General features: G+C 34.6%; 1 protein-coding gene across 4 annotated transcripts in view; it reads right to left on the bottom strand.

Annotated features, from left to right (window-relative positions):
• The window catches only part of Tex10 (testis expressed 10), a 60,180-nt gene that overhangs the window by 40,432 nt on the left and 4,470 nt on the right, over positions 1-15,278 (bottom strand). For 2 of the 4 annotated variants that reach the window (XM_004864931.4, XM_021244622.2), the window contains exons 3-5: positions 13,191-13,903; positions 12,563-12,806; positions 7,170-7,282 (exon numbers count right to left, since the gene is read on the bottom strand). In XM_004864931.4, the coding sequence (XP_004864988.1) occupies positions 7,170-7,282; positions 12,563-12,806; positions 13,191-13,903 (1,070 nt within the window). The remainder of the gene's footprint in view (positions 1-7,169; positions 7,283-12,562; positions 12,807-13,190; positions 13,904-15,278) is intronic. The other 2 variants (XM_021244623.2, XM_087184243.1) reach the window with 2 other exon arrangements.

Genomic DNA, 15,278 nt, shown 5'->3' with positions numbered 1-15,278 from the left:
TAGATAGAAAATACTTTTTTTTCAATGGAACAACTGGTCAGAAACCCTACAACTAAAAAATAAAAATAGAAAATTAAAATTCAATACATTTGTGCCTGATTAAACTGAAGACAGCTAAACAATTAAAAACAGGAAGACAAGAAATGAAGACAGGAAAAATAACTACAGGATTCAATAAGATCTGACACACATTTGGAAAAGACAGAAAATGAGACAATAGCAATTCTTTTAAAGGTAACGAGAATTTTTCAGAACTGATTATTTTTCAGTCAAGTTTCAAGAGTTCAGGCTCATAAATCCTCTGAACCCAAGAAAAATAAGAAAATGACAGTTGTTGATACATTACTGTGAAACCGCAGAATATGAAGGGAAAAAATTTTAGGAAGAAAAAGAGTAACTCTTACATCAACATCATATAATAGAGTATTATTCATTCATAAAGAAGTATATAAAGTCATGTCACTTACAAGAATACAGATAGATCTGGAAAAAAATCATGTTAAGCAAAATAAGCCAAAGACAAGTATTCCATGTTTTCTCTTATATGTGGAAACTTAAAAAAATAAAAACTTTAATTTTAAAAACATGACCTGAAAGTAGGAGAATTATTAGGAAGGGACAATAGAGGGAGAGGGAGAAGAGAGGGTTGAAGGGAGAGATATGATCAAAGTACAGTATTGTGTATGCATGGAAACACCACACTAAAATCCATTAATTTGCACGCATTCATAGCTAAAATTTTTAAAACTGTAAAAACATAGCAACATTATTGTCAACTTGGGCGAGGGATTTAGCTCAATGGTACAACCACCTGCCTTGCAGCACAAGGTCGCCAGCACCAAATTAGTAATAATAACATTATTGTCAACTCATCAATAACTTTTTCACAAAGCAATGGAAACCAAGAGACAGCAAAATGTTTCTGCCAATATGCTCAAGGAAAATAATCACCAAACCTAGAATACTACACTCTGCTAAAACGTTCTTTAGAAATGAAGGGGGGCCGGAGATTTAGCTCAGTGGCACCACACCTATCGCACAAGCACAAGATCCTGAGTTCGACCCCTGGTACCGCAAAAAAAAAAAGAAAAGAAGGGGAAATGGTATTTTCATGCCCCCTCAAATCCAGAAGAGTCTGAATGATCCCAGAGGTAAAGGCAGAGATGAAAAAAAAAGAGAGAGTAAAAACAGAAAACTTAAGAGTAAAACTCACAGTGATAGATAGCTAGTTCTCCAAAATATCAACTGTAGCTTGAAATCTCAAATTTTCTCATTGGCAATAAATGTCCACTATTCTCCTTGGATTGATAGGTTCACTGTATTTTCATGAAAATGCCTGCCAAATACCTGAGTGTGAACAACCAATTTGCCTTGGATACATTCTAAGATACCCCCATGGATATCTAAAACCATGAGTATAGTTTTTGTATACACACATACCTATGATAAAGTTGAACTTACAAATTAAGCACAGTAACATTAAAAAATAACTAATGAAACAATAATTATAACTACATACTATAATAAAAGATAATGTGAATATGATCTCTCAAAATCTTACTGTACTGTACTCATTCTTCTTGTGATGACATGAAGTGACATAATGCCTACATTATGATGAAAAATGAGAATGATGTCAGCATTATGACATAGTCTAAAGGCTACTAGAACACAAGAACTGAGGTACTGTAACAGTGCATCTGATAACTGAAATAGTGACTAAGTGACAAGAAGGTAGTAGCACATATAAAAGGCAGTATCACATATAATGTGGATATGTTGGACAAAGAAATAATTCTCATTCCAGGCAAGACTGAATAAGATGATGTGAGACAGTACATGCTACTAAGAATATTGTGCAACTTAGAACAAGAATTATTTATTTCTGAAATTCTGTAATATTCTTGACTGCAGGTAACTAAAAGCACAGCAAGCAAGAACACTAAGGGAGAAACTAGTGTACATCCAATAAACTTTTTACCAGCTAACCTTTCATGCTGTTCCAGATGATCATCTCTTTTAAGCATTTACACATATTTCTCTTCAACTTACCAACCAGAAGCCCAGGTTTCTTCTGTAAAGGAAACTGCAAGCCAATTTCTTTTTGATATCTGCTCATGTACTCACTATTGTACTAGCTTTCTCTAAGGCTTATTACATCCCTAGGGTCTCACAAAGAAATCTGTTGAAATATTTGCATAAAATGTAATCATTCACATACTTAATGTTTAATACAGCTCTTACTTTAAAAGATATGTGTTCAGTTAAAAAAAACAGGAAAAAGGAACAAAGTAAATATTAGGATATTTTTATTCATAGAAAAAAGTGCTGGGAGGGCATGTTTAAAAGAAACTTTTCTCTTTTTTTTGGTACCAGGGATTGAACTCAGGACCTTGCGCATGGTGTGGCACCACTGAGCTACTCTCCCTGCCCTTCCATCACCAGCATCATCGGAAAAAATTGGCCCTTTTTAATTTACTTTGTAATAAATTCATGTCTCAAAGTCCGCTTGCTAAATTAATCAAAGTTCCCTATTCCCTCTGAAAAACTAAACCAATTTTCCTAGCACACTGGAAAATCTTTCTAACACATAGATGGCTTTAGCCAAAAAATGAATTACTCTCAAAAGTTGACTAGCAGGTGAAAGGCAAAGCTTACCTGTATCCGTTTCCTAACCTTCTCATGCTCATTGTACTTAACTGAAATTACCTCATTAAAACAATCACCATATAAGTCAATGAATTAAGAATGCAAAAAAGAAAGTGTTCTTAGAGACAACTCAACTACACTGAATTTTTAAATGTCAGTATTTTAATGTCAAAATTACATCCACTGATATACACAAAAGAACTGAAAACAAGGAATTGCCCAGGTATTTGGAGATAATGTTCATAATAGCATTATTCACAATAGCCAAAAGGTGGAAACAACTCAAATGCCTACTGATAAACAAATAAAACATGGTGCTCGTGTATTCTACATATAATGTAATATTATGAGCACTACAAAGAAATGATCTATTAAGCAAGCCATTAAATGATATGGAAGAACCTTAAATGAAAATCACTAAGTGAAAGAAACAAATCTGAAAAGGCTACATACTGAATAACTCCAACTGTATGACATTCTGGAGAAGACAAAGCTATGGAGACATTAAGATAAGTAGTTACCCAGAATTTGAGATGGATGAACAAGCTAGGCAGAGAACAGAGGAATTTTTGGGCACTGAAATGCTTCTGTATATTATAATGATGAACATAGCCATTATACATTTGTCAAAATTCACAGAATTGTGTAAGTAAAGTCCAGAGTAAACTTTAATAAAGTATCACTTTGGGTGATGATGAATCCATTTAACAACTGTGACACCTAGTACAGGGCAATCAGTTGGAAAGCCTATGCATGTGTTGGGGCAGAGAGTGTAAGCAAAATCTTCTGCTCAAATTTGATGTCAATCTAAACAGTAACTTAAAATTAAAAAGGAACGAAATTGTGATATATGCTACAGAAAGATAAGCTTTCAAAATTTCATGTCAGACACAAAAAGACAAACACTGTGTGATTCCACTTACATGAGGTACTTAGAATAAGCAAAATCATACCACAGAAAGCTGAGCTGTGGTTATCAGGGACAGGGGAAAGGAGTATAGGCAGTTACTGTTTATTAAATACTGTATAGAGCTTCAATTTGAGATGATGAAGAATTCTGGAGATGGATGATAATGAGGACTACACAACAACTATATTTACAAAGTATTTACAATGATTAATGCTATGTTATGTTTATGTATATCACTCATAACTGTACTGCAATCTGAATTGGAAAGATTTAGACATTAGGCTAAAAATATACTGGGGGTACACAGATAAGAAATGTAAAGACGAATGGCTTAACTTTGACTCATGTTGCCCTCCAAAGGCTACTCACTAAGTGTTTGATGCACACACACAGAGAAAAACAAGAGTAGCCCATCATCTCAAAAAAAATGAATCACTAAAAAAAAAAAGAATCACTAGAACATCACAAATAAATTGGTTAATATCAGCAACCTTTGGTAAAAATCTCACAATTTCACCACTTCAATCTTCTCATCAACTTAACTCCTTTACCTTTTCTATGTTGGCACAAATATACGTCATCAGGGCAGACTTCCACAGAACCTTCCTGCCCCCCATTAAAGAACAAGGCCAGCTCCTTAGTATGTACTTGGGGGGGGGGCGAGCATAGTGGTGATACTGTCAATAAACCCAGAGCCTTTGCACTGAGCTACATATTCATTCATACATTTATTTATTTAGATAGGTTCTCACTAAATTAAGTTGCCCAGGTGGGGCTTGAACTTGTGATCACCCTGCCTCAGCCTCCCAGAATAGTGGGATTCTATCTATTCACCACCACACTTGGCTTCAGATACATACTTTTATATTGCCCTAACTTCCTTCACAGGGGTAAGTGATTACAGAACAAGGAATCGAGTCTCACTCATTAAATTAAATTCTATGATAACTGGTATTATACCTATTTCCTTCCCACTAAATGCTCAGCATCTAATATATTAAGTGCCTTGTACATATTAAATGTCTAACAAATTTAATGAACGATGAAGCTACATTCATCTGGGGGGAGTTGATACAGGGTCTCACTATGTAGTTCAAGCTGGCCTTAAACTCAATATGTAGCCCTGGCTGGCCTCAAAACTTGTGCTGATCCTCCTGCCTTAGTCTCCCAAGTGCAGGGAGGGATTACAGACATGCACCACCACATCAGGCCTACACCCATACTCTTTTTAAGTTTCCTTTAAAAAAATTTTTTTTATTAGTACATGTTTACAGTACATAACATTTACATTTCTTGTGTGGAGTTTATACATGAACATAGCACATCTTAATCCATTTTTTCATCTTTCCTTCCTCGCCCGCTATCTCTTGATCCCCTTCTCATTTGAGAAAGATCTATTTCCCTAATTTCCATTATCTTTTATTTTGGTCTTTATTTATAATTTGAACTTCTCATATAAGAGATATCATACAATATTTAAGCCCATGTGTCTGATTTCACTTAACATTATGGTCTCAACCATATTTCCTACAAATGATTCAAGTTTATCCTTCTTTATAGCAGAAAGAAAGAAAAGAACTCAAGACAGAAAACACTTTCTGGCATCAATGCCTACAGCAGAAACCAGATCTGGCCAAGATCCCTGCTCTCCATTCTTGGCCTCATCCTATATATTTCTTATATGCTATCTCTTTCTGTTAGTGGTCTCTTTTCCCTTGTACTACTGCTCCTAAAATCATATCCATGTTCAAATCCATTTCATATACTCTCATCAATATAGCTTTGCTTCTTTATCCTGAAATATGGTCTGTCTCTTCCTATGAATTCTTATAGTACTTGTATATTCTAATGATACTTGTATACTGCTTCATGTTACATAAGTAAATTCACTTCTCTCAACAGTTGCTGAGTACTGCTTCTCAATTTCCAACTTACTCTCTATTCACTACTGGGAGTGGGAACTTTGAGTTATTTTTTTTCCTTCACACCTGGCCTCTTGTTGGGCTCAAAAAATAAAGAGGTGGTAGAGACTAGAAAGCTGTAGAAGGAAGACACAATAATGTTTCCTTCTTTGTCCTGTTTTTGCTTCCTAAGTGCTGCCAGTGTCAACCAGTAACTCTTCTGCAGAATATTAACAATTAGTTCCAATTTCGGTTTGCAGTTTTTGACATGGAATCAACATCACCCATGCCCCTAAGAAAACATCAGCACAAGTCAGCCAGAAACCCCTTTGCAGAATTCTGGGTCCAGTTCCAACTTCTCCTGAGGTCAAAATATGAGCACCAGTTGAGCACCACCCTTTTCTAGAGGTCAGAATTTTTACTCCCTTCCTCTAAACTTCTTTCCATCTTAATTTTCCGAGCTCTAAAGACAGTGGTTGCTTCCTGCAGTTGCTACTTCATAATACTGTATACCTTATTGCTCCCTTGTGTCTTTTCTGCTTTTCTTTTTTTTTAGTACCGGCAATCGAACTCAGGACCTTACACATTCGAGGCAGGTGCAGCACCACTGAGCATTTAAATCCCCAGCCCTTCTTTTCTGCTTTTTAATACCTAGTTAATAATTTTTATATTAAATTCTGTTAAATCACTGGTATGATTTTTATATCCTCACTGAACCCCACCACATATGCTTATGACTTAGAATGAAATCACTTAAGGGGGTAAAGAATATACCTAAAAACATCTGATTATCTATCACAGTACTTCACAGTTAGCAACCAAAACACGTAAGGAATGAAAAATTCATATGCCTAACAGTCTTATCAATCCTAAGCATATACCTCTTGAACTCTGTTCAAAAAGCTTCCATGTTTCTCTACCTAATTTCTTCCCTTGATATATTTAAGAACCTTCTGACAGACTTTTAAGTTCCCTTGAAACTTTTAAGTATCTTGTTTAGGCAACTACAGTTACAGAATTCTAGCTTATACATGCTTGTTAAATTTTATTACAAAATTTGATCTCACATTTATCTATTCTCACTTGGGGCATGTATTTTAAATATTTTCTAGGCTTACTTTATTTTTTTCTTAACTCTATTTTCTAATTTATCACATTTTCTTTGTAATTATTCTCCAATCATCCCTCTTCCTTCAAGATATTTGCTATCAGTTTCATTACTAGTTTCCTTGTGAACAAATGAGAGCAGAACAAGATAACCATAAATATATTCTTAATCAGATTCAGTAATTACATAGAGCCTCACCTAATTAAGCCATATACCTCAGCAACATTTATTCAATTTATATTCACGTAATTTGATATATTTATCTAGCACAAAATTCTTACTGTACCTACCTTTTTAAAATATCAAAACCTTGTTAGTCCTAACGCTTTTAGGTTTCTTTCTTTCTTTTTTTTTTTTTTTAAAGACAGTGTCTCACTATGGAGCCCAGGCTGGCCTCGAACTTTCAGTGATCCTCCTGCCTCAACCTCCCAAGTGCTGGGATTATAAGCTCTCAGTCCTGAGGCTTAAAGTGACATATTCAAGATCAACCATACTACTCCTTTGATTTTCACAAAAATCTAGATTATAAACACCTAATAGTATAAACAGTTTCAGATTACATATCTTTTCAAGTATAAACAGCGGGGAATAATCAAAATACCTTTTGTTTGTCTCTTTCCTTCTTTGCTTGGTTATTTCTTTTAAGGCATATGGAAAATGACTCATAAAATGGTGTTTGAAATCAATAAGATAATTCTTTCGAAGCCATGACTCCTATTGAAATAAAGATTAAGATTAGAAGATTTATAAACAAATTAAGTAAAAATCTGACAATTTGTCAGTATTCAACTATAAATGCTCCATTATGATCTACTTTCTGCTAGTGATAAAATGTAAATAAATCTAAAAAATCAGAATGAACTGTAGGGTATCCAATTTTCATACACAGATTTTTCTGGTGCTTAATTTGTCGCATTTACTATTTTTGAGAAAAAAAAGAGTGAGTGAGATTTAGGAAAATGCTGAATTCATACCATTAATGTAATGTTCATAAAATACACAACAAAAGCTTCCACTTCATGTTCTATTTATATCCTAACTCTATTCTTTAGTATTCCATTATTTCCCATTAAAGGTACAGTATTAACACTTTTAAAAAGCAACGTATCGGGCTGGGGATTTAGCTCAGTGGTTTTGCCGTCTGTTGTGCAAACGCAAGAACCCGAGTTCGATCCCCGGTACAAAAAAAAAAAAAAGCAATGTACTTCCCCAAAATGCTTTAGAATTTACATGAAAAACTACCTTTCTAACTCCAGATCAACACTCATCTCTTTTGATCCAGGGTGACCAATCATTCCGTTTTGCCAGAGACTGAGAGATTTTCTAAGATGTAGAATTTAAGGTCACCCTACACCTCAGCAATTCCTGCACAGTATCCAACACTTAACTCTCTTCTTCCTGACTTCTAAATGTTTAGATTTCCCTGGTGTTCAATTTTTTAATTAATTTTTTTGTTAGCACATTTGGAGTACATAATGATTACAATTATTGTGGGGAGTTTGTACTGTACATCACAGATCTTAATTTTTTTGTCCCCTCCCCCTCCCATCCCTCTCTGCTCCCTCCTACTCTTGTTCCTACTCCCATTTGCAAAAGCTCTATTTCCATCTTTTTCTTCAAATCCCATTTCCTTTCCTCTATCTCTCATTCCTCTTCTCATCTGAAAAAGATCTCCCTACTTCCTATTATCTATCCTTATCCTTTGCTCTTTATACTCTGGGGTTTTTTTGGTACCGGGGACCTTGTGCTTGCAAAGCAGATGGCGGAACCACTGAGCTAAATCCCCAGCCCTGCTCTTTATACTCTGGGTTGTCAGTTTTCAGCTCTTGGACTGTTTCTGCCCAAGCTCCAGATGCTATATATAAATATACACATGCCATCCTCTCTTGCACTTTTAACAGGCATCTCTTAACATGAACAAACTCAAACTTTACCTATCAAGTCACCTTGTCATTTGGACCACAATATGGACATTACTCCTTCACTCCTGTCCCCCTCACTTTTTTCTAGATTCAGCTACCTTTTATCACTTATATCACTATCTACATTCTACTCCAAACCACTACCACATCTTATCTGGATCAACTGGTCTCCCTGCTTCTCCTCTTATTCTCCCAAAATCAACTTTCCAAATACACAGCAACAAGGATAATCTTTTAAAGCATGTATCACTGCTTCAAAATTATACTGGAAGGGAGAAAGGAAATGGCTATGTAGGACTGGTTGTCCATTAGTGTGTTGCTAAAATGGATAGTGAACACATAGTTAATTAGGGTTCTATTTTCGTAAATTCCACAAGTTAAATAAACATAATGCAGATTATGCCACTCATCTGCTCAAAACCCTCCAGTCAGCATCTTTTTACCACACCAGTTAAAATCCAAACTTCTCTGTGGGACCCGAGTCCCACAAGATCTGACCACTGTTACTTTTTCTCCCTCAACTTCCCCCTCTCTCCTGTGCAATCACTTGCACAGGCCTTGCTGCCATTCCCCACATGCCAAACTTGTTCTCAACTATATGCCTTTGTACTTGCCGTTTCCTAAGAATTTTCTTGCTACAGATCTCTTCACAAGACTTTGTCATGTCAGTTACATTCAAATGTCTTATTTTCAGTAAGCATTTCTGACAACCTTTCACTCTTTTGTCTCCCATCTGTTTCCAGAACACGCTCTTTTTACACCCTGCTTTACTTTTTTCTTTACTCCCTAGTATTGACGCTATATTCTTGTTTACTATCTTTCAACTGCATCAGAAGGTAAGCACAAAATTAATGGTTATCTTTGTATCCTCAGAGTCTAGAAGAGCACTACAGTATTCCAAACCTTTCTGCATGATGGAACTATTGTGGATCTGTGCTATCCAATTCAAAAGTTACTACCTACATGAAGCTCCTGGGCTCTTGAAATCCAGTTAATATAATTGAGGAATTTAATTTTAAATTTTAATTAACCTAAGTAGCCCCATTTATAGTTGCTACCCAATAAATCTTTGAGCAAATGCTTCAAAAAGCTTGACTGCATCTGACTGGTTACAAATTCTACTTCTCAGGAAAAAAAGGGTAACAGCAACAGAATGTATTAAAAAAAAAGTATCAAGTCAGTCAACAGAATGTATTAAAAAAAAAGTATCAAGTCACTCAAACATTACAATACAAATCTAAGACACAACAAATTTTTGCTAAATAATACTAACCCTGATACTATTAATAAAATACAAGACCCTAAAAAACAAAGTAAATGTAAAAGTTAATGCTAAATTCTATTTTCATTCTTAAAGTATACATTAAGGACACACAGAGTATATCAGAAAAAAACCTCAGGAAGCATCAGAGTACTCAATCACCACAATTACTTAAGGTACCTTAAGATTCCTTTCCAAAGCAAAGATCAAACTTTCAAATTATGAAAAAGGCTAAAAAATTCGCATACAAATGAAAAATTTTTGACTATGTTGCAAACACTAGCAAATTAAATGTATTAAATAGCACCAATACTTAAAACCAAGAAGTCAGTACTCCTAAAGCTATACCTAACCCATAGGCCAATAGAAAAACCTTTCTGAGAAAAGTTACAATTCAGCCTGTGGCCTGTGATTTTCATTTGTGTGTAAAGGGCAAGAAATGTCATTTCATCCTTCCTAAAGATTAAGATATTATATAGATTATCCAATATCTTAAATATTAATCTAAAAATGAAGGTAAATGAGACAGAGGAACAATGGCAATGGTAAGAAATTAAAATGCCCTTTATTGCCATTATGCACAGCTAATATACATTTCTATACTTTGTCTCTAAGATAATAGTTCTTATAAAGTTATTACAGTTCAGCATACCAAATCTGTCAAGGAAATTAGAGAATTCTACCAATAGATGCTTTTATTTTATTTTTTTTATTTTTTATTTTTTGGTACTGGAGATCAAACTCAGATCCTTGTGTTTGCAAGGCAGGTGGCAGAACCACTGAGCTAAATCCTGGCCCACTGGATGCTTTTAAATATTGTCCCTAGGCTGGGGATATAGTTCAATGATAGTTATTTGCCTAGTATGCAGCAAGGGGCACACAGTGATCCCTAGCACTGTAAAATATATGTGCTTGTATAAGTACTTACACATATACTTCCTAAATACATTAACCATCCCCTTCATTCTTCATTTCAGTTTTATACTGTATATCAGCTTAGTATTCTGGTCTTCAATAATTTCTAGTCTTAAACTTCACACTGCGGGTTCATCCAGTACTAATGATCAGCTTTGTTATAATACAATAAAGTCCTGAAGCATTCGATTTTAAACACCCATCAACTTAAAGCACTATTTAGAACCTGTCAATGTGATAGCAGATTTATCAAAACAAGAATAAATCCGCAGATTTTGTATTTTGATCCTACTGTTCTATCTAAATACAATACTAACCAAATTAACAAAGGTTATTGGTATGCATATGTGACTAAACACCAAAGAAGCCTAAATTTTTCTCAGTTCTCTAAAAATGAAGACTAGTTAAGTCCATGTTGGTATCATTACTTTTATTTCTGCTTAGTCTTTCAGATGGATACAGATGCTTCAACTTAATGGAGTCCCATCCTGATAAATCTATTTTAAGTGGCAAACATCATAATTCAAAAATACACTTAATATACCTACCAAACATCATACCTTACCCTAGTCTACCTCAGATGTGCTCAGAATATTTGCACTAGCCTATGTTTGGGCAATGTTCTGCAACAAAGCCTATTTTATAGCAAGAAATACTGTATTGAAAGTGAAAAACAGAATGGTTGTACGGGTAAGCAGTTTTCACACCATTATAAAGTAGAAAAATTTTAAGTAAACATTCTTAAGTCAGGGACTGTTCCTCCATTCAAGACTGCAGATAATATATACATTCCTAAAAAGTTTTATAAATTATTACTGTCATTAGCCTATATAACAAAGTCATGCTTTGTTTTCTCAATAACACCATACCCCAACCATGATTTTTTTTGCCATTGTGTACAATAAATTCGTAACACACCAAAGCTCAAAACTATCATCAATAAAATGCCATCTTTGTTTTGTATTTAATTTTTTAAAAATTTATTAATACATTTGCAGTATCCTGTTCTTTTCTGAAAAAGCAATTCAAACCATCAGATATGTAATAGCTAAGTGATAGAACAAGCTATTAAAACACGTATTAGTATAATTCCTCGATGCTTTTCAAAATTATCAAATATTATATAATTTATTTCTAGACTTATTTTATGTAGCATACTACTTCATCCTAAGCGTTACCCTTAAATAAAAAGACTGAAACTTTCTGTTTTACATGTTCATAGGCAACTTCAAGAATTCACATCTGCCTGATCAAAAGTCCTTGCAAGAATTCCTCTGCAGACCAGATGGTTCAAACTTTAAAGTACTGCTCCTATAGCTGCCCTTTTTAAGTGTGCTACTATATCAATTTAGCACCAGTTTAATCTTACAGCTTGTTCTTCCTTAGCTGCACAGCAAAAGTGGATCATACACCATGTATTACATTCACTATAAGCTCTTCAATTTGGTCTTTATTTTGGCTAAACTTGGCAATGATATAAAATAGACGGGATACTTAATAAGCAGCTTTTGTATGCTGATAAAGAGACTGTTCAGGGGCTGGAGATTTAGCTAGTGGCACCGCACGTGTCTCACAAGGTCATGAGTTCAATCCCCAGTACCAAAAAAAAAAAAAAGACTGTTCAGAAACTAGAATGTTCCTACATATTAACACTACTGTGAATTAGACATAATAAAAATGGAGTTGTGCAAACTGTTAGGCATTTCACTAAAATTCCACTCACAGATAACAACCTCACAAAGCTATTTTCATTTGTGGTTTTGTGCAAAAGAAAGACATTTAGTTAAACCCTGGGTACTTTTTTGGAAAACACAATCAATTTATAGTAATAAGCTAGTTTCTAGTCTTCCCCTCTATGATAAAAAGTATGACTAATAAAAAACCATTAGTGCTCACCAATTTATGGGTTTCATCATGTTGTTTAGAGAGTTTCCACAGAAGAGAAATAATATTAAGGACTTGCTGCATAACCTGTAGTGGTTCTCGCTCTATAACATTTCCAACAGAAGCAGAGAGCTGTGGAGGCACAGCTTCAATCCAGCATTCAATTAGCAATGGAATTATTATCTCAATAAATCCTTTCAGGTTTTCAGGAGATGAGAGGCCTTCATCCACAACACCTAGTCCTCCAACCAAGTACCTATTAAGGAAACGTAAGAATGGAAAAAAAAGTTAATGATTAAAAAAATTATCCCTTATTTAATTTAAATCAATATAAAATACCAGTAAAATAAAGCACCATGAACTGATAATTACATTGATCAAGACTAGTAAGAAAAATGAAATTCTAAGATGACAAAGCCAACAGAGATTATCAAGTTTTATTTCTCATTAGGCTTTGCGAGAGATGAATAAATAAATATAATTTCAAATGACTCCTATCAAGAGTCATCAAATTAAATCATGAGTAAGTATATGAAAACTATGAAAGACAACTGCATGTCTTCCCACCATTAGCTACCAATGGTCAGTAGTTAGAATTCAATATAGGAAAACTGAGTGTGGACATAACTGAAATCCTTACCGTAGCCTGAACTGTGAACTGACATTTGGCTGTGAACCCCCATTTTCATAAACCTGGATGTGTTGCTGGTCGTTGGCATGTTCCTTCCAGTTGATAAAAATGAAGTTGCTAGTGGCATGGGGATTTTCTTTTTGTTCCTGAAGTCCTTCACTTTCTCTCAACCTACTGGATCCATCTGCCAAGGCCTGAAGGAATTTACTGAGTCTCACTAAGACTTTCAGCCTCCATTGCTGAGAAGTGAGTCTCCGATTAGGATTTACAGAAAGTATCCAGGACTGGGATCTGTCTTTATTTACCAGTCCTTTGGACAGCTGCTGATGAGAAATAAGTTCTACAAAATTCTTAAGCAATATACTGCTACGGCCAGTAATTAGAGCTGGGTACTGTTCCAGCAGAATGTCCAAAACTTTTAAAGAGTCCTCCTGAATTCCTTCAGTAATGTGAGTCATGGCACTAGAGAGATGGGCACTTACCAAAGGAAAAAATGGAGAAATTTGTTCAGCTCGTATTTTGGGGGCCAGGAATTGAAGAAGTTGAACTGCTGCTAATCGTACATTAGCATCTTTATCTGTAAACACAGCAGCCACTTCATTTAATATGTTTGAAAGGTGTGCATCAATTATAAATGGGTACTGAGACAAAAGGTCTTTAAGTCCAAGAAGAGCACTTTGTTTAACCCCAGCATTGTAATGATGCATCTGCGACAGCAAATCCTATAAATAAACATACAGATTTTAGGTGAATACATATATATATTATCATTTTCAAATAAATATGCTAAATACAATTACTCTAATAACTGCACTCCTAGTGCAAACTATATCAGTATTTTTAGTTGATATTTAGCTTTTATTAAGCTCAGGAATGTAGTTCTATCTTTGAAATATTTCAGCTTAATAAAAACATTACATAATTTCAGTTAGCTTTTCTTTTATATTAAATTTTGTATAGGCTTAGACACTCTATGATTTAAAGTGACAATAAACACCATTATTCACTGCAGATCTACCATGTACCAAACATTACAGTAGGTGTATTTATATACTCCTACCAAGCCCTTTCTGCCTATTTTAAAATCATCTTTCAAGGGATGTCTTTTATTCAGAAGCTCCTACTTGACAATTTTAAACACATAATACATTTTTGTTATTTGACCTTCAGAGCTGAAAATGCAAACTTCGAAAATGTATATTCTCATAAACACTTGTACACAGGTGTTCATAGAAGTATTATTCATTAAGAGCCAAAAGTGCAAACAAAGCAAATGTCCATGAATGATCACCAAAATGTGACATAACCATGCACTGGAATAATATTCAAACATACAAAGGAATAAAGTACCATGCTGATTAAACTGTAATATGGTTAAACCTGAAAATTATTATGCTATATAAAAAATCAATAACAAAAGACAAGTCTAGGGCTGGGGATTTAGCTCAGTGGTTTCACCACCTGCTGTGCAAGCCAAGGACCAGAGTTCAATTCCCAGTACCAAAAAAAAAAAGACAAGTCTACAGAAAAAAAAAAGCAAATTAGTGGTTGCCTAGAGCGGGTGAAAAGGAAAGGAGTGACTTCCAATGGGTACAGGGTTTTTCTCTGGTGTGATTAAAAGAAGAAGAAGAAAAATGTTCCAGAGCCGAGGATTTAGCTCAGTGGTTCCCCCACCTGCCTTGTAAGCACAAGGTCTCAAGTTCAATCCCCAGTACTAAAAAAAAAGTTCCAGTATTATAGTGATAGTAGCATAATTGTAAACATGTTTAAAACCACCGAATACATTAAATGAGTGAATTTTACTATGTAAACTTATATCTTTAAAAAGCTGTTAAAAATTTAAACAAAACTACTGCTCAAACTCCAATTGACATTAAGCACTTAAAAGACAGCATCCCTAATCTCAAAATCCATAATGCTCCAAAATCTGAAACTTTTCGAGTGCCATGACGCCACAAGCGGAAAATTTCACACCTGATCTAATGCAATGTGTCATGTCAAAATTAAAGACATTAAAAGTATTGTAAAAAATTTTTGACCATGTGTATAAGGTGTACATGACACATAAATACAATTTTCTGTCTAGACTTGAGTCCC

The sequence above is a fragment of the Heterocephalus glaber genome, unplaced genomic scaffold (assembly GCF_053883595.1).
Source record: "Heterocephalus glaber isolate CG9 unplaced genomic scaffold, H.glaber_assembly_v1.0 deba00001481, whole genome shotgun sequence".
Lineage (NCBI taxonomy): Eukaryota > Metazoa > Chordata > Mammalia > Rodentia > Bathyergidae > Heterocephalus > Heterocephalus glaber.
This window is presented reverse-complemented; position numbering and strand designations above follow the sequence as displayed.